This window comes from Peromyscus eremicus, chromosome 6, assembly GCF_949786415.1.
Source record: "Peromyscus eremicus chromosome 6, PerEre_H2_v1, whole genome shotgun sequence".
Classification (NCBI taxonomy): Eukaryota; Metazoa; Chordata; class Mammalia; order Rodentia; family Cricetidae; genus Peromyscus; species Peromyscus eremicus.
The window spans coordinates 36,423,848-36,448,435 of record NC_081421.1 but is presented as its reverse complement, the minus strand read 5'-3'; the positions used below and the strand labels follow the sequence as shown (position 1 = coordinate 36,448,435).

The 24,588-nt window shown below is 37.8% G+C and overlaps 1 protein-coding gene across 1 annotated transcript in view; it reads left to right on the top strand.

Annotated features, from left to right (window-relative positions):
* Window positions 1-16,446: 16,446 nt before the first annotated feature.
* The window catches only part of LOC131913047 (arylacetamide deacetylase-like 2), a 29,762-nt gene continuing 21,620 nt past the window's right edge, over window positions 16,447-24,588 (top strand). The window contains exon 1 of the mRNA XM_059265399.1: window positions 16,447-16,584. Coding sequence (XP_059121382.1) covers window positions 16,447-16,584 — 138 coding nt within the window. The remainder of the gene's footprint in view (window positions 16,585-24,588) is intronic.

The following is a 24,588-nucleotide window of genomic DNA, read 5'->3' as shown; positions in this document are numbered from 1 at the left end:
CATATTTATCACCCTGCATAAAACTCAAGTCCAAGTGCAGAAAGTACCTCAACATAATACCAGATACACCAAACCTGATGGAAGAGAAAGTGGGGAATAGCCTTAAACACATTGGCACAGGAGAAAATTTCCTGAATAGAACACCAATAGCTCAGGAATTCAGACCAATAATTAATAAATGGGACCTCATGAAACTCAAAAGCTTCTGTAAGCAAAGAACACTGTAATTGGACATAATGGAAGTCTACAGAATGGAAAAAATATTTTTGTCAACTCCACATTTAGTAGAGGATTAATATCCAAAATATATAAAGAACTCAAGAAATTAGACATCAACAAACCAAAAAAAAATTCAATTTAAAATGGGGATATAGTTCTAAACAAAATTCTCAATAGAAGAGTCTCAAATGTTGAGAAACACGTAAAGAAATGTTCAACATCCTTTGCCAGCAGGGAAATGCAAATGAGTACTTTGAGATTCCATCCTACATCTGTCAGAATGGCTAAGATCACAAGTGTCAGCTCATGCCAGCAAAGATGTAGAGCAAGAACAACACTCCTTCTCCATTGCTGGTAGAAGTGCAAACTTGTACAGCCACTATGAAAAAAAATATGGTGATGCCTCAGAAAAATGGGAATTGACCAACCTTAAGACCCTGCTATATCATTCTTGGGCATATACACAAAGGATGCTGAGAACTCCTAGTAATGGGTGATACAGAGTCTCAGCTGGCTATCTCTTGTAGCCAAAAGAGGCTTCCAGTGGCAGGACTAGGTCACATTCAACTGAATTGCTGGCCAAGAGTTCCCATGGAAATCCCCAATCACCCAGGTGTATGCTAAGACAAAAGGTAACTCTGCAAATTGACAGCAGGGGCTAAGGACCATTGTTGAGGACAACATCCATACAACTCATTGCCCATGGAGAAATCAAGCTGGTGCCTTCATGGAGCCTTCATCTGCCTCTTCTGCATCCCTGAGCCTTAGCATTTTGGACACAGCAGCCAGAGAACATGAACTGGATCTGCCCTGAAAGTCTTCTTTCTGGGGACAAGCTTTCATGGTATCTGAAGGTACCATGCAAGCTCCCAAGGTAGAAAACTATAACACCTACACACCAAAAATCAACCAGCATGGTACAATAATCATAAGGGTTTAATAGTGGCACAAATACTTTGATGGAAACCAACAGCTCATTAATTCAACATAAGGCCTCCTCAACAAGAGGGAAACCATACCTAGAACCTAGCCAACTACTGGGGTTAGTGAAGTCACAGATCTTGGAAGTGATCCTACAATTGCCACTTCACTAGGCTAGCATAATTCACAACTACATTCTAAATATTTATCCTATACTCACAGGTAAGTATAGTTCTCACCTCTAATCAAACAAATTTCTCTTTGTAACAGAGACCAGTAGAGAAAACCACAAGTGACCAAAATACAGAGAACAAGAGATCATGTGGTACTCAGCTCCAACTGAAGCATTCACAACAAAATATTGGCAATTAAATTTAGCATTATTTTATGTACCTAAAAAGTTTTAAAGAAATTGAAAATGTTCCTTAAATACTATACTAATTTCTGTAGCTTTATATCATAGTACATTTATGTTTAGAATAAAATTTCTCAGTCCCATATTTTTGAAGCCTCTGATTTTCATAAATATTAATATTTTTACTGGTACAGCATGGCACAAATATAAAAAAGAAAAAATGAAGAAGCTTTATTTTGGTTTATATCCAATTGGTACTTAAATTATACTTTTTTTACCTTTGAAAATGAGCATGGTTTGTATCTGGCAATTAGGTTTGCAATACAACTCACTGACCAAGGAAAAATGTTTCAGAAAACAGTGAGGGAAAGTCTAAACACAAGCCACGGAAACCAAAATACCTGCTCCAGTTTATTAATTCACTTTCTGAGAGGTATGCAACAAGTTAGAGGGAATCAGCTCTGATTCATTTCCAGGACTCTGTGATATATGATAAAATCATTGTGAACTAACTATTTCCAGCAACAGAATTTATCATCTTCCTATATTGTCATTTATTAGTATCATTTCAAAAGAGAAAATAAGATCATATATGCTACAAATCTTCAAATGTAGGCACCTGATTTAATTATGACCATACAGGAGGACTCCATGGATTTCTAACTTTCATAATCCTTTCATTTACATCCAGGAACATAGTTATATAGTTTACATAGTTAAATACATGAACAGACTGGATAGCAGTTTATGAATAAATGCTGTGCACCAGCATCAGATTGTCATGGGGTATTCACCAGAGAAGACTGCTAAGACATGATTTTAAAACTATAGAAAGTCTTTACTAGCCAGCTGGTAAGTACACTGGATGTTCAGGACCTCAGTGTAGCACTGAGCCTTTCTCAGGGTAAGCTTTCAAGCGCAAAAACCATGTTCTGGGTTGACATAGTCCAATTAATAAGAACAGTTAGCCAGGAGCAGAACTCCAGAAGCTACAAAGCAAGGTTATTACATTTTGACCATTCCCAGAACTACATGGACTTTGATAGTTAGGTGTTTGTTTTAGATTTGGCAGGTGGTGCTGTTTATGTGCTGAGTTTTACAGCCTGAGTAGCACTTCCATCATGGAGTCAGTTGTGCTAAGGTCTCAATGCCTACTAATGTCTGGGGCTCTGTTACACAGATCATTTAGTAGGTTGCAATCTAAAATAATCTTATTGAAGTTATTATGTCAGTATAAAGGAAAGACTTATGGAATAAGAGTAAGCCAAAGATGGTTTGAATCAAAGTTATAATATTATTGTTTTCCTTGAGAAAGTCATTTATTTTTTTTCTAATCTTCTAACATTTGATCATAAAATAAAGATAGTTATGCCTATGCTGTTATCTCTCAGTTACGGTATTTAGGGATAATATAGACAAATGTAAGGATGAAGTTGGTCATATTTTCCAAAAAAAGACAGAGATTCTAATGAATGAAATGGAGTAAGTTTAATATGTGAAAATTATAATGGTATTTACATGTGGAGGTAGATTATTTGTCTTGCAAACTTTTATGTTAGCTTGCAGTCATAAGAATTGTTAAATGTAATCACATTAGGGGTCAATAGTATACTTTTCATGAGTTTCAGTGTAAGCAAGATTAGAGTTCAAGAGTACCTCTTAGCTTTTATTATTCAAAGCACATTTTCACAGCTGATAACTTTTTTAATTATACATTTTTCACCCTAATTAAGTATGTCAGAGTAACTGTGTGAATATATGAACATTCTCCATGGATAGTCACACAGACTCTCAAGAATCTTGTGTAGCCATGGGCACACAACTGTCGATATTGTTTGTTGTATTGTGTGGAAGTTGTAGAATGTGATAGTGGTCAAGAAGTGGAATTGCTCATTGAATGAAATTACAATATCATCTTAAATATAGTTAGTATTTTATACATGGGATATTTTTTTATTTAAGGGCTGGTGGGATTAAACACTGTGTTAACAGTTTTAGATGATCTCTTTATCTCTCTTAATCCATCTTTCTCTGTCCCCCTGTGCCACCTTCCACTGAGCATATTTTAAATTAAATTTACAGTTGGAATTCTTAATTTTTGCTCTGAAGTTGTAAGTATGGTTCACTTTGCACTGATTAACAAATAAGCCTGCATACAATTTACAGAAATTTGTCTTATTACATGTGAGCTTCCTTATATAGGACTGTAGCTTGGATCCTAACAGCTCTCTTGGGGGAGGGGGTGAGAAGGCATGGCATCAATGACACACACACACTGGGAATCTATTGAAGGCAAATAATGAACTCATTTATTCAATAACAGGGAAGGCCTTATACACCCTCCTGCCAGCAGCCAGTCTGTAGTCGTCCCTCATTGGCTGGGCACAATCAGGAACTCTGACAGCTCCTGTTGCTAGGCCCTCAGGCAGACTCCAGGTTGGCTAATAAGGAAGTAAGGTATGTGCATGCCTTGGCAACTGGTCTGAGCCAATTTCCTTGACCCTATGGGCCTGTCCTATTACATAGGACATATTTTAAATTCATTCTTATATTTTCTCATGTTTCAGTTTTCTAATAATTTTTATACTGTACTTTCAGCTGCTAATACACTTTAAAATATACTATACTATTTGATTTTTTTAAAATTTTAAGTCTGGCTTATAAAAGCTATTTCAGAAGGAGGAATACATTGGCCCTTCCTAAGAGTTTAGCTGCATGAGTTTTAACACCAAACACATTCATATAATCTTCACAAAAATATAAACATAAAAATTTTTATAGTGAATTTGTAAACAATATACTGCACTTATCTGGGAAATCTAGCCACTGGAAATCCAATTTATATATTATAACGCCTAATATATATGCAACACAATGTTATCAAACCTTTTTGTTCCCTTTTCCAAACTGTTCCCAGAACCTCCCCACCTCTCACCCACCAACCCAACTTCATCCTTTTTTTCTCTCTCTTTAGAATACAAGCATTCAAACAACAAAGCAAACATTCAGAATTTTTAAAATTATATAAGGAAAAATAACAAAGAGAAAGCACAAAAAAATACATACACACAAACACATAAAAAAAACAAACATAAAATCAGAAACCATAATATACAATCAGAAAGCCAGTAATACTCCCAAAAATGCCCAAACAAAGCAATATAAAATAAAATGTTATCAAAAATTAAAATGGTGCATCATGGTAAAGCTATGCAAGGCTGAAAGAACTAGTTATTTTTTTCTCAAGGAGAAGCCTTCAATTCTAAACAATCAGCCTTAAACAAATGCAAATGAATCAGGATCATGATGGGGAAACCTGCAGAGAAGACAAAACCAAACTAGTGAAACTAGTGGGAACTCATAAAAGTTGGATCAATGGCTGTGGAGCCTAAATGGGACTGAACCAGGCCCTCTGCATGGCAATATAATTGTGTAGCTTGATCTTCTGAGGGGGTCCCTGGCGGTAGGATCAGAATCCATCCCTGGTGCGTGAGAGGGCTTTTTGGAGCCCACTGTCTATGATGGGATGCAGTCTTGAGGCAGGGGGAAGGGCTTGGACTTGCCTCTGCTGGATGTGTCTCCTCATGGGAGGCTTTGCCTTCTTGTGGGGCAGAGTGAGAGGTGGGTTGGGAGGGGGCAGGAGGAAGAAAGAAGGGGATCTTTGATTGGTGTGTAAAATGATTGAAAAAAATTTCTTAATAATAAATGTAAATGATGGCAACACTGATTGAAATATGTAAATATATGTTACTGAGTATATGGCAATAATTATAGGATGAAGAGATCAGAATTCCAGGAGACCTGAGTGAAGAGAGGAGGAGTTGTAGAGGTAAGAAAAGAAAGATGGAAAGACTTAAGCCGGAGAAGAAGCAGAAACCGTGGAAGAGAGCTGCTTACTGGTTTGCATTCCATGACTTGTTCAGTATGTCTTCTGATACGTCCCAGAACCACCTGCTCAGGCCCAGCACTGATTACAGCGGTCTGAGTCAACCTACATCAATCATTAATCAAGAAAAATGCTTCCACAGACTTGCCCACAGGATAATCGAAGGGAAGCAACACCTTAACTGAGATTCCCACTTCCCAGATTACTTCAGTGTCAAACCGACAACTGTCTACCACATATTCAATAATGCTTACTTAAGAGAATGGTATGATAGTGAATTTTTAATTATCCCTTTAACAATAATTACATTGTTTTCTATTTCCTAACTTAAAAAAAAAGGCCATTTCAAGTGGGGGGTTTTCTGGACTGAGTTTGCCCAGTTTTTATTTCTCCAAGACACCTTGCAATATCCACTCTGTCCAGGATTGTTCAGTGTGCTAAAGACAAGGTAAATCAGAGATATAAGAGTTGCCAATGTGAGGGAAGATGGCCAGTAGGGAGAAATGGCATTCTTCAACACAGGCACAAATGGGAAAGAAACAGACTAAGAATAAATGAGAGGCCTGAAAAGGCCATGTATGCTCATGGTAATTAACAGACATAGGAGACTAGGTAAAATAGGAAAAAAATAAACATGAGATTTATAAGGGAAACAATAGACTCAAACTCAGAGCACCAACAATAGAAAAGAAGGGAGAAGTCTCCATCTATTCTAGATGTGGGTCTGGCCATGTCAGGACCTCAGACATTGAAATCTGTACCTAAAATGCAGTCTAGCCAATACATGGTGAAAACAGTGGAGATTAGTGGTGGGAGGAAGGAGATGTCCTGGAGAGGCAATGTACACCAATAGCTAGGAAATTTATGAGGGAAGACTAACCTGCTGATGCCCAGGCAGAAAACAACCCAACAAGCAGTCTGTTGGAATAAGAAGACACTGCCTGCTCACAAACTGGTTTAACAAGTTTGAACCAATCCCAATGGGACAAGAACCTCCTTACATCAAATTATAATGAGAACACCAAGTATACAGAACAAACAATAGAATAAACAGGACAAAAGTGACAACTTATGTGTAAAATGAAACCCAACAGAAGAGCAGACTTCTCATCAGAAAATAAGCTTCAAGGGAGGCTGGAATGAGATATTCCATCTGAAAAATAGTAACTGCCAACTCTGATTACTGACTCTAGCAGAGCTTTCCTTTGCAACTGGAAGAGAAAGAAAAACTTTCCATGTCAAACATAACTAAAGAAATTCATGACAACTAAGCCAGTTCTATTGAAGTAGGTCTGTGATTGGAAAGGGGACTCAAACTGTTCTTATCTCTGAGAGTCCAAACACTTCCCCTAAGAGGAGTGATGTAGGTTTGTTTCTAAGTGAATACTTTACAGAAAACTTCACTCCTTGGATGTCCCCAGACTTGGTCCCTCCTCTGCTAATTTGGGTAAATGGAAAATTGTGGAAGTAAAATGGGGCTCCATGGAGCAAGAGAAAATTGTTCATCTGAGGTCTGTAATCTATTTCTTTATATCTGAAAGCAGTTTTGGACATAAAACTGTATTCTATTTTTAACTGGATTATTTGTCTTGATGTTATTTTTAGTTCTTTATATATTTTGGATATTAACACTCTGTAAGAAGTGTAATTGTCAAAGATCTTTTCCAATTTGATAGCCTGTCACTTTGTCCAAGTGTCCTTTGTCATAGAAAAGCTTTTCAGTTTCGTGAAGTCCCATTTTTAATTTTCAGTCTTAAATGCCAGTGCTATTGGTGTACTGTTTAGACAATCTCTTCCTGTGTTAATGAGATCAAGAATATTCTCTACTTTCTCTTCTATCAGATTCAGACTATCTGGATATTGCATGATATTTTGTTCGTGTTCTGACAAATAAAGCTTGCCTGAAGATCACAGGGCAGAGCTAGTCACTAGGTAACCATACAGGCCAGGCTGTGGTGTCACACTCCTTTAATCCCAGCACTTGAAAGAAGAAAGCAGGAAGATCAAGAGTTCAAGGCCACCCTGAGCTACACAAGATTGATCCAGTATAAAAGAGAAACAGAGCCTGGCAGTAGTGGTGCATGCCTTTAATCCCAGAACTAGGGAGGTGGAAATAGGAATATAAGGGGGGTGGAGACAGGATCTTGGGCCATTCAGTCTGAGGATTTCTACAGACAGGACTCTCCTCCACTCCCCATTTCAGTCTCAGATTTCTTAGAGGTAAAAAGTCTCTAGTGGCTTCTCAGATTTTTCAGCTTTCACTCCAGTATCTAAGTCTGGGTTTTTATTTAATAAGACAAATTAGGGTCATGCTTCATCTGGAGGCCACTACATTGAAAGATAGTGGAGACGGATATATGGGAAGTTTTGCTGGTAGGAGAAATGTTTCAATTAACTTATAATCTCAAAAAATGTTTTTAAAACTTGGGAAAATATTTATTGATATAATCAAATGATATTAAAAACAAAACTTAAAAATCTTATGGAAAACAACAAAGATATTTATAAATAGTGTTAATTGCATACATTAAGAAACTAGATATACCTCAAATAAATAATTTAATGATGAACTCTAGAAACCTAAATTGAGAAGTGCAAGTAGTCCCAGCATTTAGGAGGCACAGAGAGGTAGATCTCTGACTTAGAGGCCAGCTTGGTCTACTGAGTGAGTTTCAGTATAACCAGGGCTGCACAAAGTAACCCTGTCTCGAAAAACCAAACCAAAACCAAGAAGAAGCAGAAGAGGAAGAAGAAGAAGAAGAAGAAGAAGAAGAAGAAGAAGAAGAAGAAGAAGAAGAAGAAGAAGAAGAAGAGCAAAACAAACCCTAATTAGTAAAAGAAAACAGAATAAGTATAGTTAGGATATATTTTAGCCTATGCAAATGAAAACAAAACAAGACCTAAACACCAACAACACAAACACCCACTTACTACTTGGGCCTGTAACTAAATAGAATTCTCATGAGAAAAAATATAAATGGACAAATGGCAGAGAAGTTTTTTTTTCAACATCCTTGTCTGTGAGGAATACTCAAAACAAAAATACTTTCAGACTTCACATTATCTCAATAAGAATGACGAAGAGCAGCAAAAAAAAAAAAAAAAAAAAAAAAAGGAAATGCTAGAGTGGGAATGGAGAAAGGGAAATACTTATTCACTGTTGGAGCAAGTGCCAGCTGGTACAACCACTATGGAAATCATATGAAGTTTCCTCAAAAATCTAAAAATATATCTACCATATGATTCATCCATACCATTCCTGGACAGGTTCCCAAAGGACTCTCTATCCTACGCAAAATATATTTGCTTATACATTTTTTATTACTGCCCTATTCTCAATACCAAAGTTATGGGGACAGCATAGATATACATTAACTGATGGATGGATAATGAAATATACACAAAGGAATATCACTCCATTTAAAGAAAAATGGAATTATGAAATTCATAACTAAATGGATGGATCCTGAAATAATGGTTCTGAGTGAAGTAACTCAGACTCAGAAACACACTTCTGCATGTTCTCACTTACATGTGCATGCTTTTTTTGAAGCTTTCAATAAATGTGTTTTAACTGGTGTACATATAGAAATCAGAAAATTGATATGGCTATGGGAGGATTTCAAGAAAACAGTTGTTATGAAGGGGGACATGGATACTGGAATAGAAAGTGTTTATGGAGTGAAGGATGGACAGGCAGGCTAAGAAGGGAGTATGAGGAGGGATAACAGACGAAACCTTTCATATGCCTTATAGAAATCTACTATTTTAGAAGCTTCCTGAAATATGTACATATTATAAAAAGAATTTAAATGGAGTGGTCATATATCAGGGGAACAGTACTCCTTCTAGACACCATCGTCTATCAATGAAAAGAATCAGTGCCAGGTAAGGGAGAACTCTTTCTGAGATGGTAGTCAGTGGGTCCTATAGTTCATCCCCAAACCTTATAGTCTATTGCAATTCCTCTTGGATTCACTCCAGAACTTGATAGTGAGACTCTATTGCTGAAGACATTTGAGTCATAGGGCATGGAAAAATCTAGGTAGTGCTGATCCAGAAGGTTTGGCACTGCTAGCTAGATTTCACTGTGCTTCAGGATTCCATATACATTACTGGACAAAAACCTGTGAGCTACAGTCATCACTGGTCTTGCAAGATAGGCCTACTGGTGCAATAGCAGAATGTTTGTTATACAGATAACCACCCACCTTTGGAACCTGGCATTCTCAGGATCCTATGGTCTCCACTGCAGTTGATGCTTCATCCTCACTTATGGCTGTCCTGACCTCTGCAGAGAGACTGTGAACCTGACACATATTGCTGACCTTCTGCAGCTTTCTGTGACCCTGCATGTATTCAAAAGGTACCACGTGAGAGACTTCTCTACTATACACTATTTGGTGAATTGGCAGCTTGAAGTATTCTCTTTGCTCCTCAATGGACCACAACTTCTGTTTGCTGACTCCCAGATCTCACTACGATGATGCTGATCTTTTATTAAGCACAGCTGATTACATTTTACCCCAGACATCCAGCAACAAATATCCAATAAAGTAAAGCTTTCACTTTCATATATTGCTGATCAAAATATCACATAACTGACTCTCATATATACTATTTACTTCTCTATGAAACTTCACAAGGCAGGCCTCTTTCATCTGGACCTCCCTTAGTACTTCTATCTCCCTAGTTGTCATAGCAAATGATTAATCCCTGAGCAACCAATGGTATTTCGTAGCCCAGAGCTCCAAAACTAACCAAAATTCTTCCTCCAAAATAACACTACAGCACTATCTCTTTTACAGGTAACTATTTCTGCCCTAGTTTGCTTCATTTACCAAAAACAGCCTACCAGTGTGTTTGTGCATGTGTGAGTGCATGCATACCTGTGTGTGAGTGTATGTCTTATCACTGAGGGAAGCCAGACCAAGCACTCTAGAAAGGAACCTGGAGGCTGGAACTGAATGAGAGAACATGAAGGCATGATGCCTATTGGCTTGCTTTCCATGATTTGATCCTCTTATTTTCTTATATAACTCAAGACTTCCTGCCAGGTATAGCATAGTCCACAGTAGTCTACCTCTCCACCAATAATTAATTCAGATAATGTCTCACAGACATGGCCACAGGCTAATGTTATGGAACCAATTCCTCAATTTAGGTTTCCAATTTCAAGGTGACTCTTGCTTGTGACAGGCTGACAAAAACTAGATAACATACAATATCAAAACCAATTAAAGATTCCATGAAAAAAAAAAAACAAACTAATGTCCATGATTAAATATTTCCAAAATACTTGTAAACCAAATTCAAAGACACATGCAAAAGTTCACTCACCATAAGAGGACTTCATTGTAGAAGTTAAGGTGTGGTTCAATATACATAAATCAATATATGTTGTAAATAATATAAATGAATTCAAGGGAGGAAATCATAGGATTTTCTTAGTAGGTATAAAAATAGATTTTGATGAAACACAAGACCACTCATGATAAAATTTTTCAAATGAGAAGAAACATATCTCAACATAATAAGGATATATAAAAAGACATTTGTGTAAAAATGAGAAGTGTGTAATTTACATATTTTTATTTAATTTAGTGTTACAGTCTTCACTAAAGAAATAAGACAAGATAAACAAATAAAAGAGATATGAGTAGTAATGAGAAGTCAAAGAAAGCCTCCTTATTTGCAGGGGACATGATTTGACATGTAAGTGAGCCTAATGCTCTACCAGAAAACAATAAGAACTGAAAAGTATATACAATTAAATGTAAGGAGACAAAATTAAAGTACAATAATCAGTAGCCTTCCTCTACAACTGGCAATCATTCTGAGAAATAAATCAGTGAAATAACCTCATCATCAATATTTGAGAAAAATAATACCTTGTGATTCATTTAACAGTGGAAGTGAGAGGCATTTACAATGAAAAGATTAAAACTTTAAAGAAACTGAGAAACTAAAGAAAAACCAAACATGGCTAAATATATCGATAATTAGTCCTGAGAAAATGTCCATTATACAAAGGTCTACTTCCGATTCCTCGCAGTCTGTTAAACCTGTAGTGTCATTCCTCACTGAAATAGAAAAGACCCTGCTGTGGAATAATCCTGATGTACACTGTAAAGATTTGTCACTCAAATTGGTTTAATAAAATGCGGATGGGCCAGCAGCCAGGCAGGAAGTGTAGGTGGGGGTGACCAAACTAAGGATGGGAAGGAAAAGGGCAAGTCAGGAGAGGCCAGCCAGTTACCTAGCAAGCAGGATGTGTAAAAATGAGGTAACAAGCCATGAGCCATGTGGCAAAGCATAAATAGAAATATGGGTTAAGTGTAAGAGTTAGCTAGTAACAATCCTGAGCTAATAGCCAAGCATTTATAGGTACTATTAAATCTCGGTGTGCTAATTTGGAAAGAGCTGCCAGGCAGTCAGGACAGGAAAACTTTTGATTACAAAAACCATCTTAAGTTCTTAGGAAGCACAAAAGATCCTGCATACCCAAAACAATCCTAAGAAAAAGAATACTCCTTGATGAATCCCCATGCTAGATATTGTATAGGGAAGAGCCATAGGAATGAAATAAGCATGATACAGACTTAAAAAAAAAATAGACATGTAGATAAAAGTATTCAAAATATTAGAATAAAAGTCATGACAATAAATCCAGGTGACTCTAGATCCCCTGTTTTAGACAAACAACCGAGAAATACATGTTAGAGGAAAGAGAGTGAGAGAGGTGGGAGATTTGTCTTTCTACCCTACCCTTCACCCGATTTTGCATGGTATTGAAAGGAACTCTCTGTCCCAGCTGGTGCCTGCTACACTTTGTTTATCAATTGGATGGCAAGGGAAACTGCATGAAAACTCCTGGCAGTGACCAGAGATTTACATCAGCAGCTGGGATGCCCTCCCAAACCCTATTGAAAAATCAGAGCCCTGCAGCTTCAGGCTGGACTTAAAATGCTGGAATCCCCAATAATATCATTCCAGTATTTCTAGTAGCAATGGAAGCCAGAGAGTGATGGGGAGTAAAACCCAACCAGCAGAAGGGCTGCTAGGTGCAGACCTTTGGAGGTTGTACTGGGCCTCTGTAGTTTCCTATGGCTGTAGAACTAAGCCATCCTGATGTCTAAAGATATTTACCATTTCCCTTTTATTCTCCCATCTACCCACCCCCTTTCTTCTCCTCTCTCCCCTAAATCCTTCCTTCCTCCCTCCGGTTCTCCCTCCCCCAACCCTCTCTGTCCCTTCTTCCTTCCTTGCCTCATTTATATTTTGGGGAAAGGTCTTGTCCCATAGTGAGACTGCTCTGGAGCTTTCTGGCCAAGTTCATGGTGAACTCAGGATTCTTCCCTTCAACTCTCTGTTGTTGGGATTTCAGCTGTGCCCCACCATGCCTGACTTAGCTTTGTTTTGTTTATTTTGTTTTGTTTCTTTCAGTTATTTGAGTGGGAACATCTCTCTTAAAGGCTGCCGTGTGACCCTCTCTAATTCAAGGGGCAATTGAGAGCTTCTCATCTGGTCTCCCTTTTTCTCCTCTCAGGCTTGTCTCATGTGTCTAAGTGGAGAAAACTCCTTGATTTAAGGGACCATGAGATTGGTTAGGTTGACCCATCTAATCATTTTGTTTGAAGGCCCTTGTTTGAAAACTTCATTCCACCTACAAAATTTTTTCATAGAGTACTAAGATAATTGTTTGACTAGACTAGATGAGTCTCCCAGTGATTGGGACTTCTGAAGAGCTGTCTTGGAATTCTGCTTACTACAAGGGATTTGTCCTTGTTCTATTAGCTGTTGTGAGGCTGTTGTGATTCTTCTGCATTTATACTGCTTGCAGTTCACTGAGATATTGGAGTGTGGGGTTGTGTCTTCTGTCTGTGGTGATATTTTATTTGTGCTCTAACAAATAAAGCTTGCCTGAGGGTAAGAGGAAAAAGCCAGCCACTATATTAAACATAGAAGTCAAGCAGTGGTAGCACACACCTTTAATCTTAGCATTTAGGAGGCAGAGATTCATCTGGATCTCTGTGAGTTCAAGGCCATACTGGGAACAGAGGCAGGTGTGGTGGCCCACGCCTTAATTACCAGCACTAGTTAACCATAGAGGTCTGGAGGTCTGTACAGACAGACAGAAAGTGATATAGCTCAATGAACAGAAGAAATGGTGTAGCTGTGTGGAGAGAGGAAGTAAGATGGCAGGGCACAGAAAGTTATACTAGGCATGAGTAAACAGCCTCGCTCTGGAGGCTGGTAAGGTGAGGTTGGTTGAGGCTTGTTCTATTCCTCTGATCTTTCAGTTTTCTCCCCAATATCTGGCTCTGGATTTTTTTTTTATTAATAAAACCTTTTAAGATTCATGTTACATCTGTCAGTTTGGACCTCAGTCTCTTCCTTTTTCTCCCTTGCTTTTTCTCTCTTGTGCTTATGAGAGTCAACCAGGCATGGAGGATGAATAATGAACAATGGACAAAAGCATTTCTCCTATATTTTGTTACCCTTCATTTGTCCTGTGATTCTCTTGAGATAAGTTTTCTTTGTATGCCTTTCATGGCTTCATGTTTATGTTTTACATTGAACAAATCCTTAACTTTGTGGTTTCTTTATATTATTTTCTATTAGGAAAAAATGGCATTTCAGAAGCCAAACCATTAAAACCTTTTTTTTTTTATTGATTATAAATTCTGTTTTTGAAAATTTGAGGGTAAACGGTGGTTACCTGACTGGATGGAGGGAGGATAAAGTCCATGAAATTCCTGTGAGTTCTGTGCAGTTCAGAGGAGAGAGGGAAGGAGAACATGCAAAAGGAAGCTAATATTGTAGATAGTGGGTTGATGTTTCCAGGATGCAATGGGATCGTTCCCCTCAGCTCATTTGCAGCCTCCTTAACCCTCTTCCACTCACGATCCATGTTGTTTTATTTCCCAAAATTAGATAATGACTTTTTACTGATATTCTCTTATTAAGATATTTATCAAAACAGGGTTGGGTTATGAATGAGACATGAAACAATTAAGAGTGCTAGGAATAGCTTTTGCCCACCAGTTATATAGGAAGGGGGGAGGACCCTCTTCTAGGGAAAGTACTCTATGGCAGAACTGGTAGAATATAGTAAGTGAAGAATTTTTACAAAGGAATTGACAAATGCCAGGTTATAGTCAATTGTTAAAATCTTTTGTCTAATCTGAAGATATGGAATACCACAGGCAATAAGTTTAACCAACATGTAGTTTTCCCACGATTATATGAGAAACTATATAAATCTACCAATCTTAATAGATGACAAGCCACATAGAAAATTCAGCATTAGATGGATTCATTCATAATTTGGAAAAGAATAGGAATTTCATTTCTAATTGCCTCTAAAGATCACTGTCTGAGTAGATTTGAATTTTCTTTTTTCACCTAGTTAATTAAATTTTTCATTTATTTTTAATCCTGATCACTTTCCCCTGCTTCCCCTCTGCCCTCACCACCCCCACACACTTCTCCTTATATTCAGAAAGGGGCAGGCCTCCCATGGGCATCAAAAAGCATAGTGCTTCAAGTTGAGGCAGGACCAAGCTTCTCCCCCTGCATCAAGACTGGTCAAGGCAACCCAGCATGGGAAAGAGATTCCCGAAAAGCACCTGATCCCACTGCGTGGAGCCCCACAAAGAGACCAAGCTACACAACTGTCACATGCAGAGGACCTAGCACGGTTCCACATATGATCCCTAGCTTTTGGTCCACAGTCCTTGAGCTCCCAAGAGCTCCGCTCAGTTGTCCCTGTGGGTTCTCCCATCATGACATTGAACACCCTAGCTCATGCAGTCTCTGCTCCCTCTTTCCAACAGGACTCCCTCCCAGAGATTGGTCCAGGCTTGGCTGTGGATCTCTGCATCTGATTCCATCAGTTACTGGATGAAGGCTCTCTGTCAGAGTAGTCACCAATCTAATTAGAGGAGCTGACCAGTTCAGGCACCCTCTCTACTATTGCTAGGAGTCTCATCTAGGGTCATCCTTATGGATTCTTGTGAGTTTCCCTGGCACAAGGTTTCTCCCAAACCCCGAAATGCTCCCCCATCAAGACATCTCTTTCATTACTCCCCCTTCCCCCGCCCGCCCCACCCCGTCCTGCTGCCTACCTGCCAAACTTAATCCATCATGTTCCCATCCCCCATCCCTTCCCCTGCCCCTACTCCCATGCCCAGTTTACCCAAGAGATCTCTTCTGTTTACCTGTCCTTCAAACTTTCCTTGTTACCTAGCCTCTCTGGAGTTTGGATTGTAGCCTGATTATCCCTTACTTTACACCTAATACCCACTTATGAGTAAGTACACAGCATATTTTTCGTTCTGGGGCTGGATTACCAAACTCAGGATGATTTTTTTTCTACTTCCATCCGCTTGCAAATTTTATGATGCCCACTGTTTTTTTCAGCTGAGTAGTACTCCATTGTGTATATGTACCACATTTTCTTTATCCATTCTTTGGTTGAGGGACATCTAGGTTGTTTCCTGTTTCTGGCTATTACAAATAACACTGCGATGAACATTGTTGAGTAAGTGTCCTTGTAGTATGATTGAGCATCTCTTGGGTACATGTCCAAGACTGGTATAGCTAGGAACTGATAACCTGTGCTGTAGGTGTTAGCCTCAAGGTTGATTAAACATTACCTAACATTTTACCTTGTGTTTTTAAACTGTTATCATTGTTCTTTGAAAAATAGCTAGAAAACAAAGCAATAATTTGGTCCTTTTTTTAGGGTTCTCTAATCAAGGTCCTAACTGCTTCTGCTCTTCTGGTGTTATGTGATGATAGAGGAGCTCACTGATCTCACAAGTTTATGCCATTGCTGTACACTTTATTAGATATTCTGTTGTAAATTCTATTTCACAAAGCTGTACAGTTGTGTAACCAGTTTCAACTGTGGCTTGATCTCAGAAGTGAATGTCAAGTCACTATTGCTAACATTATCATTTTATCTCAAACAGTTCACCTACCTTTGTCTTACTGCTCCATAGTCTATATATGAGATGCTGTTGACTGTCACCACACACAAGTTTGGTAAAGATTGATCATGGGGTACAAAACTCTGTGCTTCGGATTCTCCTGTATTCTATTTGCTTATTATGTTTATTTACCTCTTCCAGAAAATATTGAAGAACCCTGGAAAGTCAGATTCATGGATGCTCTTATAAAAGTGACTTCACTTGTGGTAATATATTTTTTACTGGGGAATTGGGGTGCCATGCTATAAGTATATTTGAAACTTCTTTTACTTCAATGTATTTGGAAGAGATTTTAGTTTTCTTTGATTTTTGTTATCATTGTTTGGTTGGTTTGTTCCTATTTTTGGTTATGGTTTTGGAGTTTCAAGATGGGGTTTTTCTGTGTAATCCTGTTTATACTGGAACTTGCTCTATAGATAAGGCTCACTTGAATTCAGAGATCTGTTTCCCTCTGCCTCCTGAGTGCTGGGAGGAAAGACATTCACCACCACCTGGCTTACTTTATGATATGTAAACCAGATAATATTGCTGTATATTTAATCACTAATATGCTTAACTGATTAACAAACAGGAAGACAGACAGTGTTTGCTAAACTACTATATGTAGTGACCATATGTCAACATCAGAAAAAAAGAAATAGTACTATCTGAAAAAAATATTTGGGAATTGCTGGAAAGTTTGGAAATGTTTAATGCTTTCAATAATACCAAGGATCCTACAGTCTCTGAAAACTCACTCTTTTATGTCCATTAAGTTTAAAATTTTGTTGTATTTAATCATTTATCATTCTAGTGATTTTCTTTATCAAAGTAGTTCTCAAGATTTCTGTTCACAGAAACTTTGTGTATTCTTTGTGTTATTGAGGCCTCCAAATGAATTTTGATTTGGGTACATTTATCAATATTAAATATGAGAGCAGTTTTCCCTATGATGGTAATGAAGCTGTTATTATAAGTTAGTACAACTAGTATATTTACAATTAGATGAAATGTGTTTTAACTGCATCCAGAAATGTTAGAGGCATATATTCTATTTTCTCAGATTTCTTTACTACAATTTCACTTTGAAAAAGTCACTGTTATTCATGTTTTAAACATGAATATAAAGAGTCAGCATCGAGGGGCTGAAGAGATGGCTCAGTGGTTGAGAGCACTGACTGCTCTTCCAGAGGATTTGTGTTCACTTCACAGCACCCACATGGCAGCTCACAACTATCTGTAATTCCAGTTCCAGGGGACGCACACCAATGATAAAGCACCAATGCACATAAAATAAAAATAAATGCGTTTTAAAAATGCAATTAAAAATTTAGCATATAAAATGAATGCATAATTTGAGATCAGTCTAGTTTTAAAGTGTTTTATATTTGTATATAGTGGAACACAGTCATATTTTTTGTCAAAAATTCATACATTATATTCTGATCCTCTCCCATCCAAGACACTCCTCACCTCCTCTCCCATTCAATTCCACCCCTTCTTTCTCTCCTTCTTTAGAAAAAAAAACAAACAGAAAAGCACAACACACACATACAATTATAAAAACACAGAATTGGAAGCCATAAATTACAAGGAAAAGACCAGTAATATAAAAAATGGTCCAAAAATGCAATATTAGACAAAACACTATAGAGTTCATTTTGTGCTGGCCAAGGGCTTACCCTCAAGCGTGGTTTATATAGATAGTGTGACACCACTGGAGAACACTAATTTTTGCATTCCAAGCAGGGAATAGTTGGAGATAGCTATTTGGTTAGTGATGGGGAGGAGCCCCTCTCCAATTCCCCCTCTCAGCACTGGGACCACATCTGGTTTGAACCTGTGTAGGCCCTGTGCATGCTTCCACAGTCTCTGAGTTCCTATGTATGTCAGTTCTGTTGTGTGTGGAAGACACTGGTTCCTTGGTGTCATCTATTTCCTCTGCTTCTTACAATCTTTAACCTCTTCTTCCACATAGCTCCCTGAGCCTTGAGAGAAAGGGTTTGATGAAGACATCACATTCAAGAATGAATATAGCAAAGTGTCTCACTTTCTGCACATTGTCCAGTTGTAGGTCTCTATATTTCTTCCCATTTACCACAGGAAAAAGCTTCTCTGATGATGGCTGAGCAAGACACTGATCTATGTGCACAACAGAATTTCATTAGGAGTCATTTATTATCCTTTAGCAAGTCAATAGCATTTGGTTTTCCCCTAGGCCCATTACCTATCCAATCTGAGGGTATTACCCACCTGAGCAGAGTCAGGCATGGGTTCCATCTCATAGAGTGGGCCTTAAATCCAGTCAGAGGGTGGTTGGTTACTTTTACAATATTGTACAACTATTGCACAAGGATATCATGCAGGCAGATGCTGTGGATATCGCTCTGTAAGCTATGAATGTGTTGCTATGATTGGTTATTAAATAAAATTCTGATCGGCTAGTAGCCAGGCAGGAAGTATATTATAGGTGGGATAAGCAGGGAAGAGAATTCTGGGAACAGGAAGGCTGAGTAAGAAGTCACCAGCCTGACACAGAGGAAGCAAGATGTAAAAGTACCGGTAAGCCACAAGCCACATGGCAACTTATAGATTAATAGAAATGGGTTAATTTAAGATATAAGAACTAGATAGCAAGAAGCCTGCCACGGCCATACAGTTTATAAGTAATTACGTCTCTGTGTCTTTACTTGTGTCTGAGTGGCTACAGGCCTGAGCAGGACTGGAGAAAACTCCAGCTACAGGCAGGTCACCATTGAAAATCACAGGGTTTGTAGCTGGTTTGGTCTTCACCTTTCTCACCTGGTAGTAAGCAGAGTTCCTTCCAGTGCCATGAACAATAGTCAGTGGGGGAGAAGGCTCTAGTGAGGCAACAGCTTGACTTCTTGTGTTGACCAAGATATGTAGGTGATATCTTTTTAACATCAGTTTGTGGAGAGTAACCATTAGTCTTAGCAATAGCTTGAATTATTGCAAGCTTTTCTTAGTACCCATTTGGCAAATTAATCAATTAAATGAACCCATTTCTGACACTGAACTTCTCAGTTGGTGGTAAAAGATGCCTAGTTTTCTAGATTTCTTTCATGTATGTATACATTTTAAGGATCTTCTACAACAGTGGCTTTCCAATGACCCCTCAAATTTTAGTTGTTCCTCCCAGTATTCCCTCCCTTAACTCACTTTTCCCTCCTCTTTGTCATTTAATTCCCCTGTCCCAGTCTCTCCATTGTCACTCCATAACAACATAATGTATTTCCTGTCCCTTGAGATATCCTCAACTTCTCCTTACTCCAATATAACCTTTATGGTCAAACAGAAGCCTTAGGGATATTCAACAAGATTGGTGTATAAGAATAGATAATAAAAACAATTCACTTTCTGATGTGATTTGTGGTGACAATTCACTTCCAAATTTCTTTGTTTTTGTTTAAAGGCTTAAGATAAACTTTCCAAGTAGGTTTCAATAAAGATAATTTATGATTAACTCTGTCTTTTTTAACAAAGAAATGTCTATCACTTTGAGCAGCTGATTCATCAAATACTTGAATGGAGAGATAGTAGCTCGCTAAAGTAACCTAAGACATTGTTTCCAAGCAGAGATATTCATATCTACTAAGTTTATAAAGATAATACATATCTACAACATTTTCTTCCAAGACACAAATACATAAATAGTTTGAGAACTAGAGAGGAATGGCTGTTTTATTAATTCTTTTTCTTTTTAATTTATTCTTCTCTCATATAAAACTTCCCAGCCTAACTGTACTGTCTCTTCCACTCACTCTTCCCAGTCTTCCCTACCTCCCCTCTTTCCCAGATCCACTCTTCCTCTGTTTCCCTTTAGAAAAGAGCCTGCCTCCCAGGGATATCAACAGAACATAGCATAACAAGATGCCATAAGACAAATCCTCATATCAAGGCTGGACAAGGTAAGCTAGAAGGAAGAAAGAATCCGAAGAGCAGGAAAAAGATTCAAAGATACCCCATCTCTTACTGTTATGAGTCTCACAAAAACCCTAAGCTAAATAACCAAAGCATGGAGAACCTAGGGCAGGCCCATGCCAACTCTATGATTTCTGCTTCAGTCTCTGTGGGCCCCTATGAGTCCTGCTTGGTTGATTCTGTAGGCTGTTTTCTCCTGGTGTCCTTGACCCCTCTAACTCCTGCAATCATTCCTCCTCTTCTTCTGAAGGGTTCTATAAGCTTCACACCTGTTTTGCTGGGGGTTTCTGCTCTGCTCCCATCAGCTGACAGAGGAAGCCTCTCTGATGATGACTGGGCTAGGCACCAATCTATGAGGAAAGCAGAGTATCATTAGGAATCATTTCATTAATTTTTTGTTAGTTGTGTTTGGTTCTACCCTATTTCTCTGAGCTATCAAGTTCCTGGCCATCTAGACAGTTTTGAGCCTGGGCTTCCTCTCTTGGCTTGGATCTAAAGTTAGACCAGTCATTGGTTGGCAGCTCCCACAAGCTAAGAGTCCCCATTGCCCCAGCACTCTTTCAGGCAGGACAGGTTTTAGGTTGAGAGTTTTGTGGCTGCGTTGGTTTCCCAGTCCCACCACTGGAAGCCTGTCTGGTTATAGAAAACAGATAGCTCAGAGAAAGAGGGTAGACCCAAACACAACTGACAAAAAAAAAAGAAAAAAAGAAAAAGAAATGATTCCTAATGATACTCTGCTTTACTCATAAGTGTTTATCAGCTGTAGGAGTTCCCTCATAGAATTATGGGGTTTGCTTATGCATACTATCATATCATCTGCAAATAATACTTTGATCTCTTCCTTTCCAATTTATATCCCCCCAGATTTCCTTCAGCTGTCTGATGATTTAGTTAGAATTTCAAATACTATGTTGAATAGATATGGAGAGAGTGGACAGCCATGTCTTGTTTCTGATTTTTTGTGGAATTACTTTGAGTTTCTCTCCATTTAATTTGATATTGACTATAGACTTGCTGTAAATTACCTTTATTATGTTGACTTATGTCTCTTTTAACCCTATTCTTTTCTAGAATTTTACCATACTACAGTGCTAGATTTTGTCCAAAGCTTTTTCAGTATCTAATGAGATGATCATGTTTCTTTGTTTTTTCATTCATTTTGTGTATGTGGTGGATTACATTGACTGATTTCCTTATGTTGAACCATCCCTGCATCTCTGGGATGAAGCCTACTTGATCATGGTGGATGATCTTTTTGATGTGATCTTGGATTGTGTTTTTGAGTATTTTGTTGAGTATTTCCATCTAATTCATAAAGGAAACTGGTCTGTAAGTCTCTTTCTTTGTTGTATCTTCGTGTGGTTTACCTATCAGGGTAACTGTAGCATCATAAAATAAATTTGGCAATATTCCTTCTGTTTCTATTTTGTGTAATAAATTGAGGAACATTGGCTTTAACTCTTATTTGAAATTTAGAAAAAACCATCTGGCGCTGGGCACTTTTCTTAGTAGATGTTCTTATTGCATGTTTCTATATATGCATATTTATTTTTAAGTTAAGAGCTTTATAGTATTAAAAAAAGTCTTGAATGTGACAAAACCACAGTGTTGATTCCATCAACAGCACCTGTCACTCCTCAAAGAAAATTGTTTATACAACTGCCATTTTGATCTTCTACTTGTTACATTCTTCTAGAATTTAGCATTTTTCTTACTTTTATTTTTAGATCTATAATGTGTCAGCTAATTTTATACAAAGAAGATCATATGTACCACTGACCTAGATACATGGCACTTCACTTTGTTCTTCCAGTTACTATCTGTGTAACAATGGTTAGCCACAGGAGTTCCTGGAGTCAGTATTCTCACCATTAATGTAGATGGGAATAATATCTGTGTTGATTTATAACCTTAGCATCATGAGGCAGAAACAATAGTATATACTCTGGAATATTCTAGTCACATAAAAGTATAACAATGATTTAACTGAAACTGGTCAGTAATGTCTTAAATGATTTATCAAAAACACTAAAGAGAGCCTGTCTTCAATGATATAAATAAAAAGTGACATATTTTTCCTTCAAGACATTTTTAAAAAAAATAGATTATTTTATATATGAAAAGGGGGACATGAATTATGATTAATATAGTAATTAAATGATATTTTAAAATATTAAACTAAACTAGAGGTTATGAAGACAGCATAGTGGGTAAAACATTTGTTGAGCAAGGGTTCAGGTCTGCCCTCAGGTCTCCAGAACCCACAGTCTGCTGGATATGGTAGTGTGCATCTCCTGCAGTGGGAGGGGAGGAGAGGACAGGAGAATCAAGGAAGCTGCTGATCAGAAAGATTGGCATATACAGCTGGAGCAACTGAACCTGTCTTTAACAAGTTCAAAAGATAAGGACCAATACCCAAGTTTATACCTAACTTCCACAAGCACACATGATCAACATGTTTACACACACACAGAGATCATTTTATAACACTAAATTGAATGACCAACAAAATAAAATAAAATATTGGAACATACTTGAAATTCCACTTTTCAGATAATTTTATTTTCAATAAAATAATAGTTAAGAATAAATTATTTCAGATGGTGGTGGTGTATGCCTCTAATCCCAGTACTCAGGAGGCAGAGGCAGGTGGATATCTTAGAGTTTGAGGCCAGCCTGGTCTGCAGAGTGAGTTCCAGGATAGCCAGGGCTACACAGAGAAACACTGTCTGAAAAAACAAAACAAAAACAAAACGAACTATATATACATATATATATATATATATATATATATATATATATATATATATATATATGTAAATTTGGTGGCAATAAGACTACTATTACTTCCAAACACATCATGTTTTATATACTTTCTTAATTTTATTTATTTGTACTCCATGCTTTTCCTGTTTCATAGTTCTTTGAGGATTTTAGACAATTATGTTTGACCATATTTAGAAGTCAATTTAACAGAGTGGCAGTAGTAGGTTCTCTCATGTGGCCTATGACCTGTCTATCCACAGGTTCTTGACCGAACAATTAATGTGAGAAATCCATGGATGTCTGGGAAGAAGACTTATTTATTAAGGAATAAAATGGTGATCACACTCATGAATACAGAACAAGTAAACGCCATTGCTGATCTAGCTGCCGTTCTACCTAAAGGCAATGGGGACCAACCACAAGACACTCTCCACTGCTTGATCCAGCTCCAACCACTCAAGAGAGCTCAACACTTCTCCTCCTCAGCTCTTATGCAGTCACCTACACAGACAAGACCACGCCTACGGCTTGTTACTCCCAAGCCATTGGCTGAATGGATTGATTTGCCACAATACTTCCCCTTTTTTGTCTAAATAAGATGGTTCTAATCCTAATGCAAAACTATATACAACAGGAACAATTATCAAGTATTGTTCAGAAGAAACAAAATGCAATAACATAAACAAAAACGGAAATACAACCTACAAGAAAAACATCAAGCAAGAACACATTCTAAATGTCTAGACCATAGATAATTGATAAATTACAGAGATTACTCCAATAGCTGTCATATCCTGAGTCTAAGTCTTGGACCTAATATGTCCTTAGCTAAGATATGAGAGGATTGTAACTGTAACTATCTAGTTTTCAACCTCATCCAAGACCTGAGGAGGAAAATAATATTACCTGAGTAAGCAAGAAGTGCAAGCGAGAAACTTCCGAAAAACTGCAAGATGTGACAGAAGCAGCTGGTTGCCTGGACAGTCACCCAATGTTTCTCTGCAACGTGGGGGCATTCAGCTTTGGTTATAGGCCTAGAATATCTGACAGACCATTTTCAGAAGCAGGAAAATTTGAAAGACTGTTCTACCCTGGTTTGGTAAGGTTTAATAGTAGCTTTTCCTTGTGTTCTGCTTGTCTGGATTGAAAAGCATGCTTACTGTCAGTAGCCAAGGCAAGGGCAGTTCTTTGCCCAACAGGCCAGTTTTGTCAAGATGAACACAAACTCCATATGGAGTGTCTTTGATGCCCATCATCTTTTTGGAAGTAGATGAGTGCTGCCAGGAGCAGTTGTATTTCATGTTAACAGATTTCTAAGTTATTAAAACATTTAAATGCCATATCCCCTAGGTCTTTGAAGTATTTGAAGATTACCTATTTTTGTGGGATGTATCTCTGCACACCTAGGAAATCTAAATAACAGGACTATAAGTTTGACAGACATGGGTGACTGTAAACCTGTAATGTTTATCAACCTATAGAGCTTAAAGCTAAAGTTTCACGGTAAAAAATATCCAGTCTTT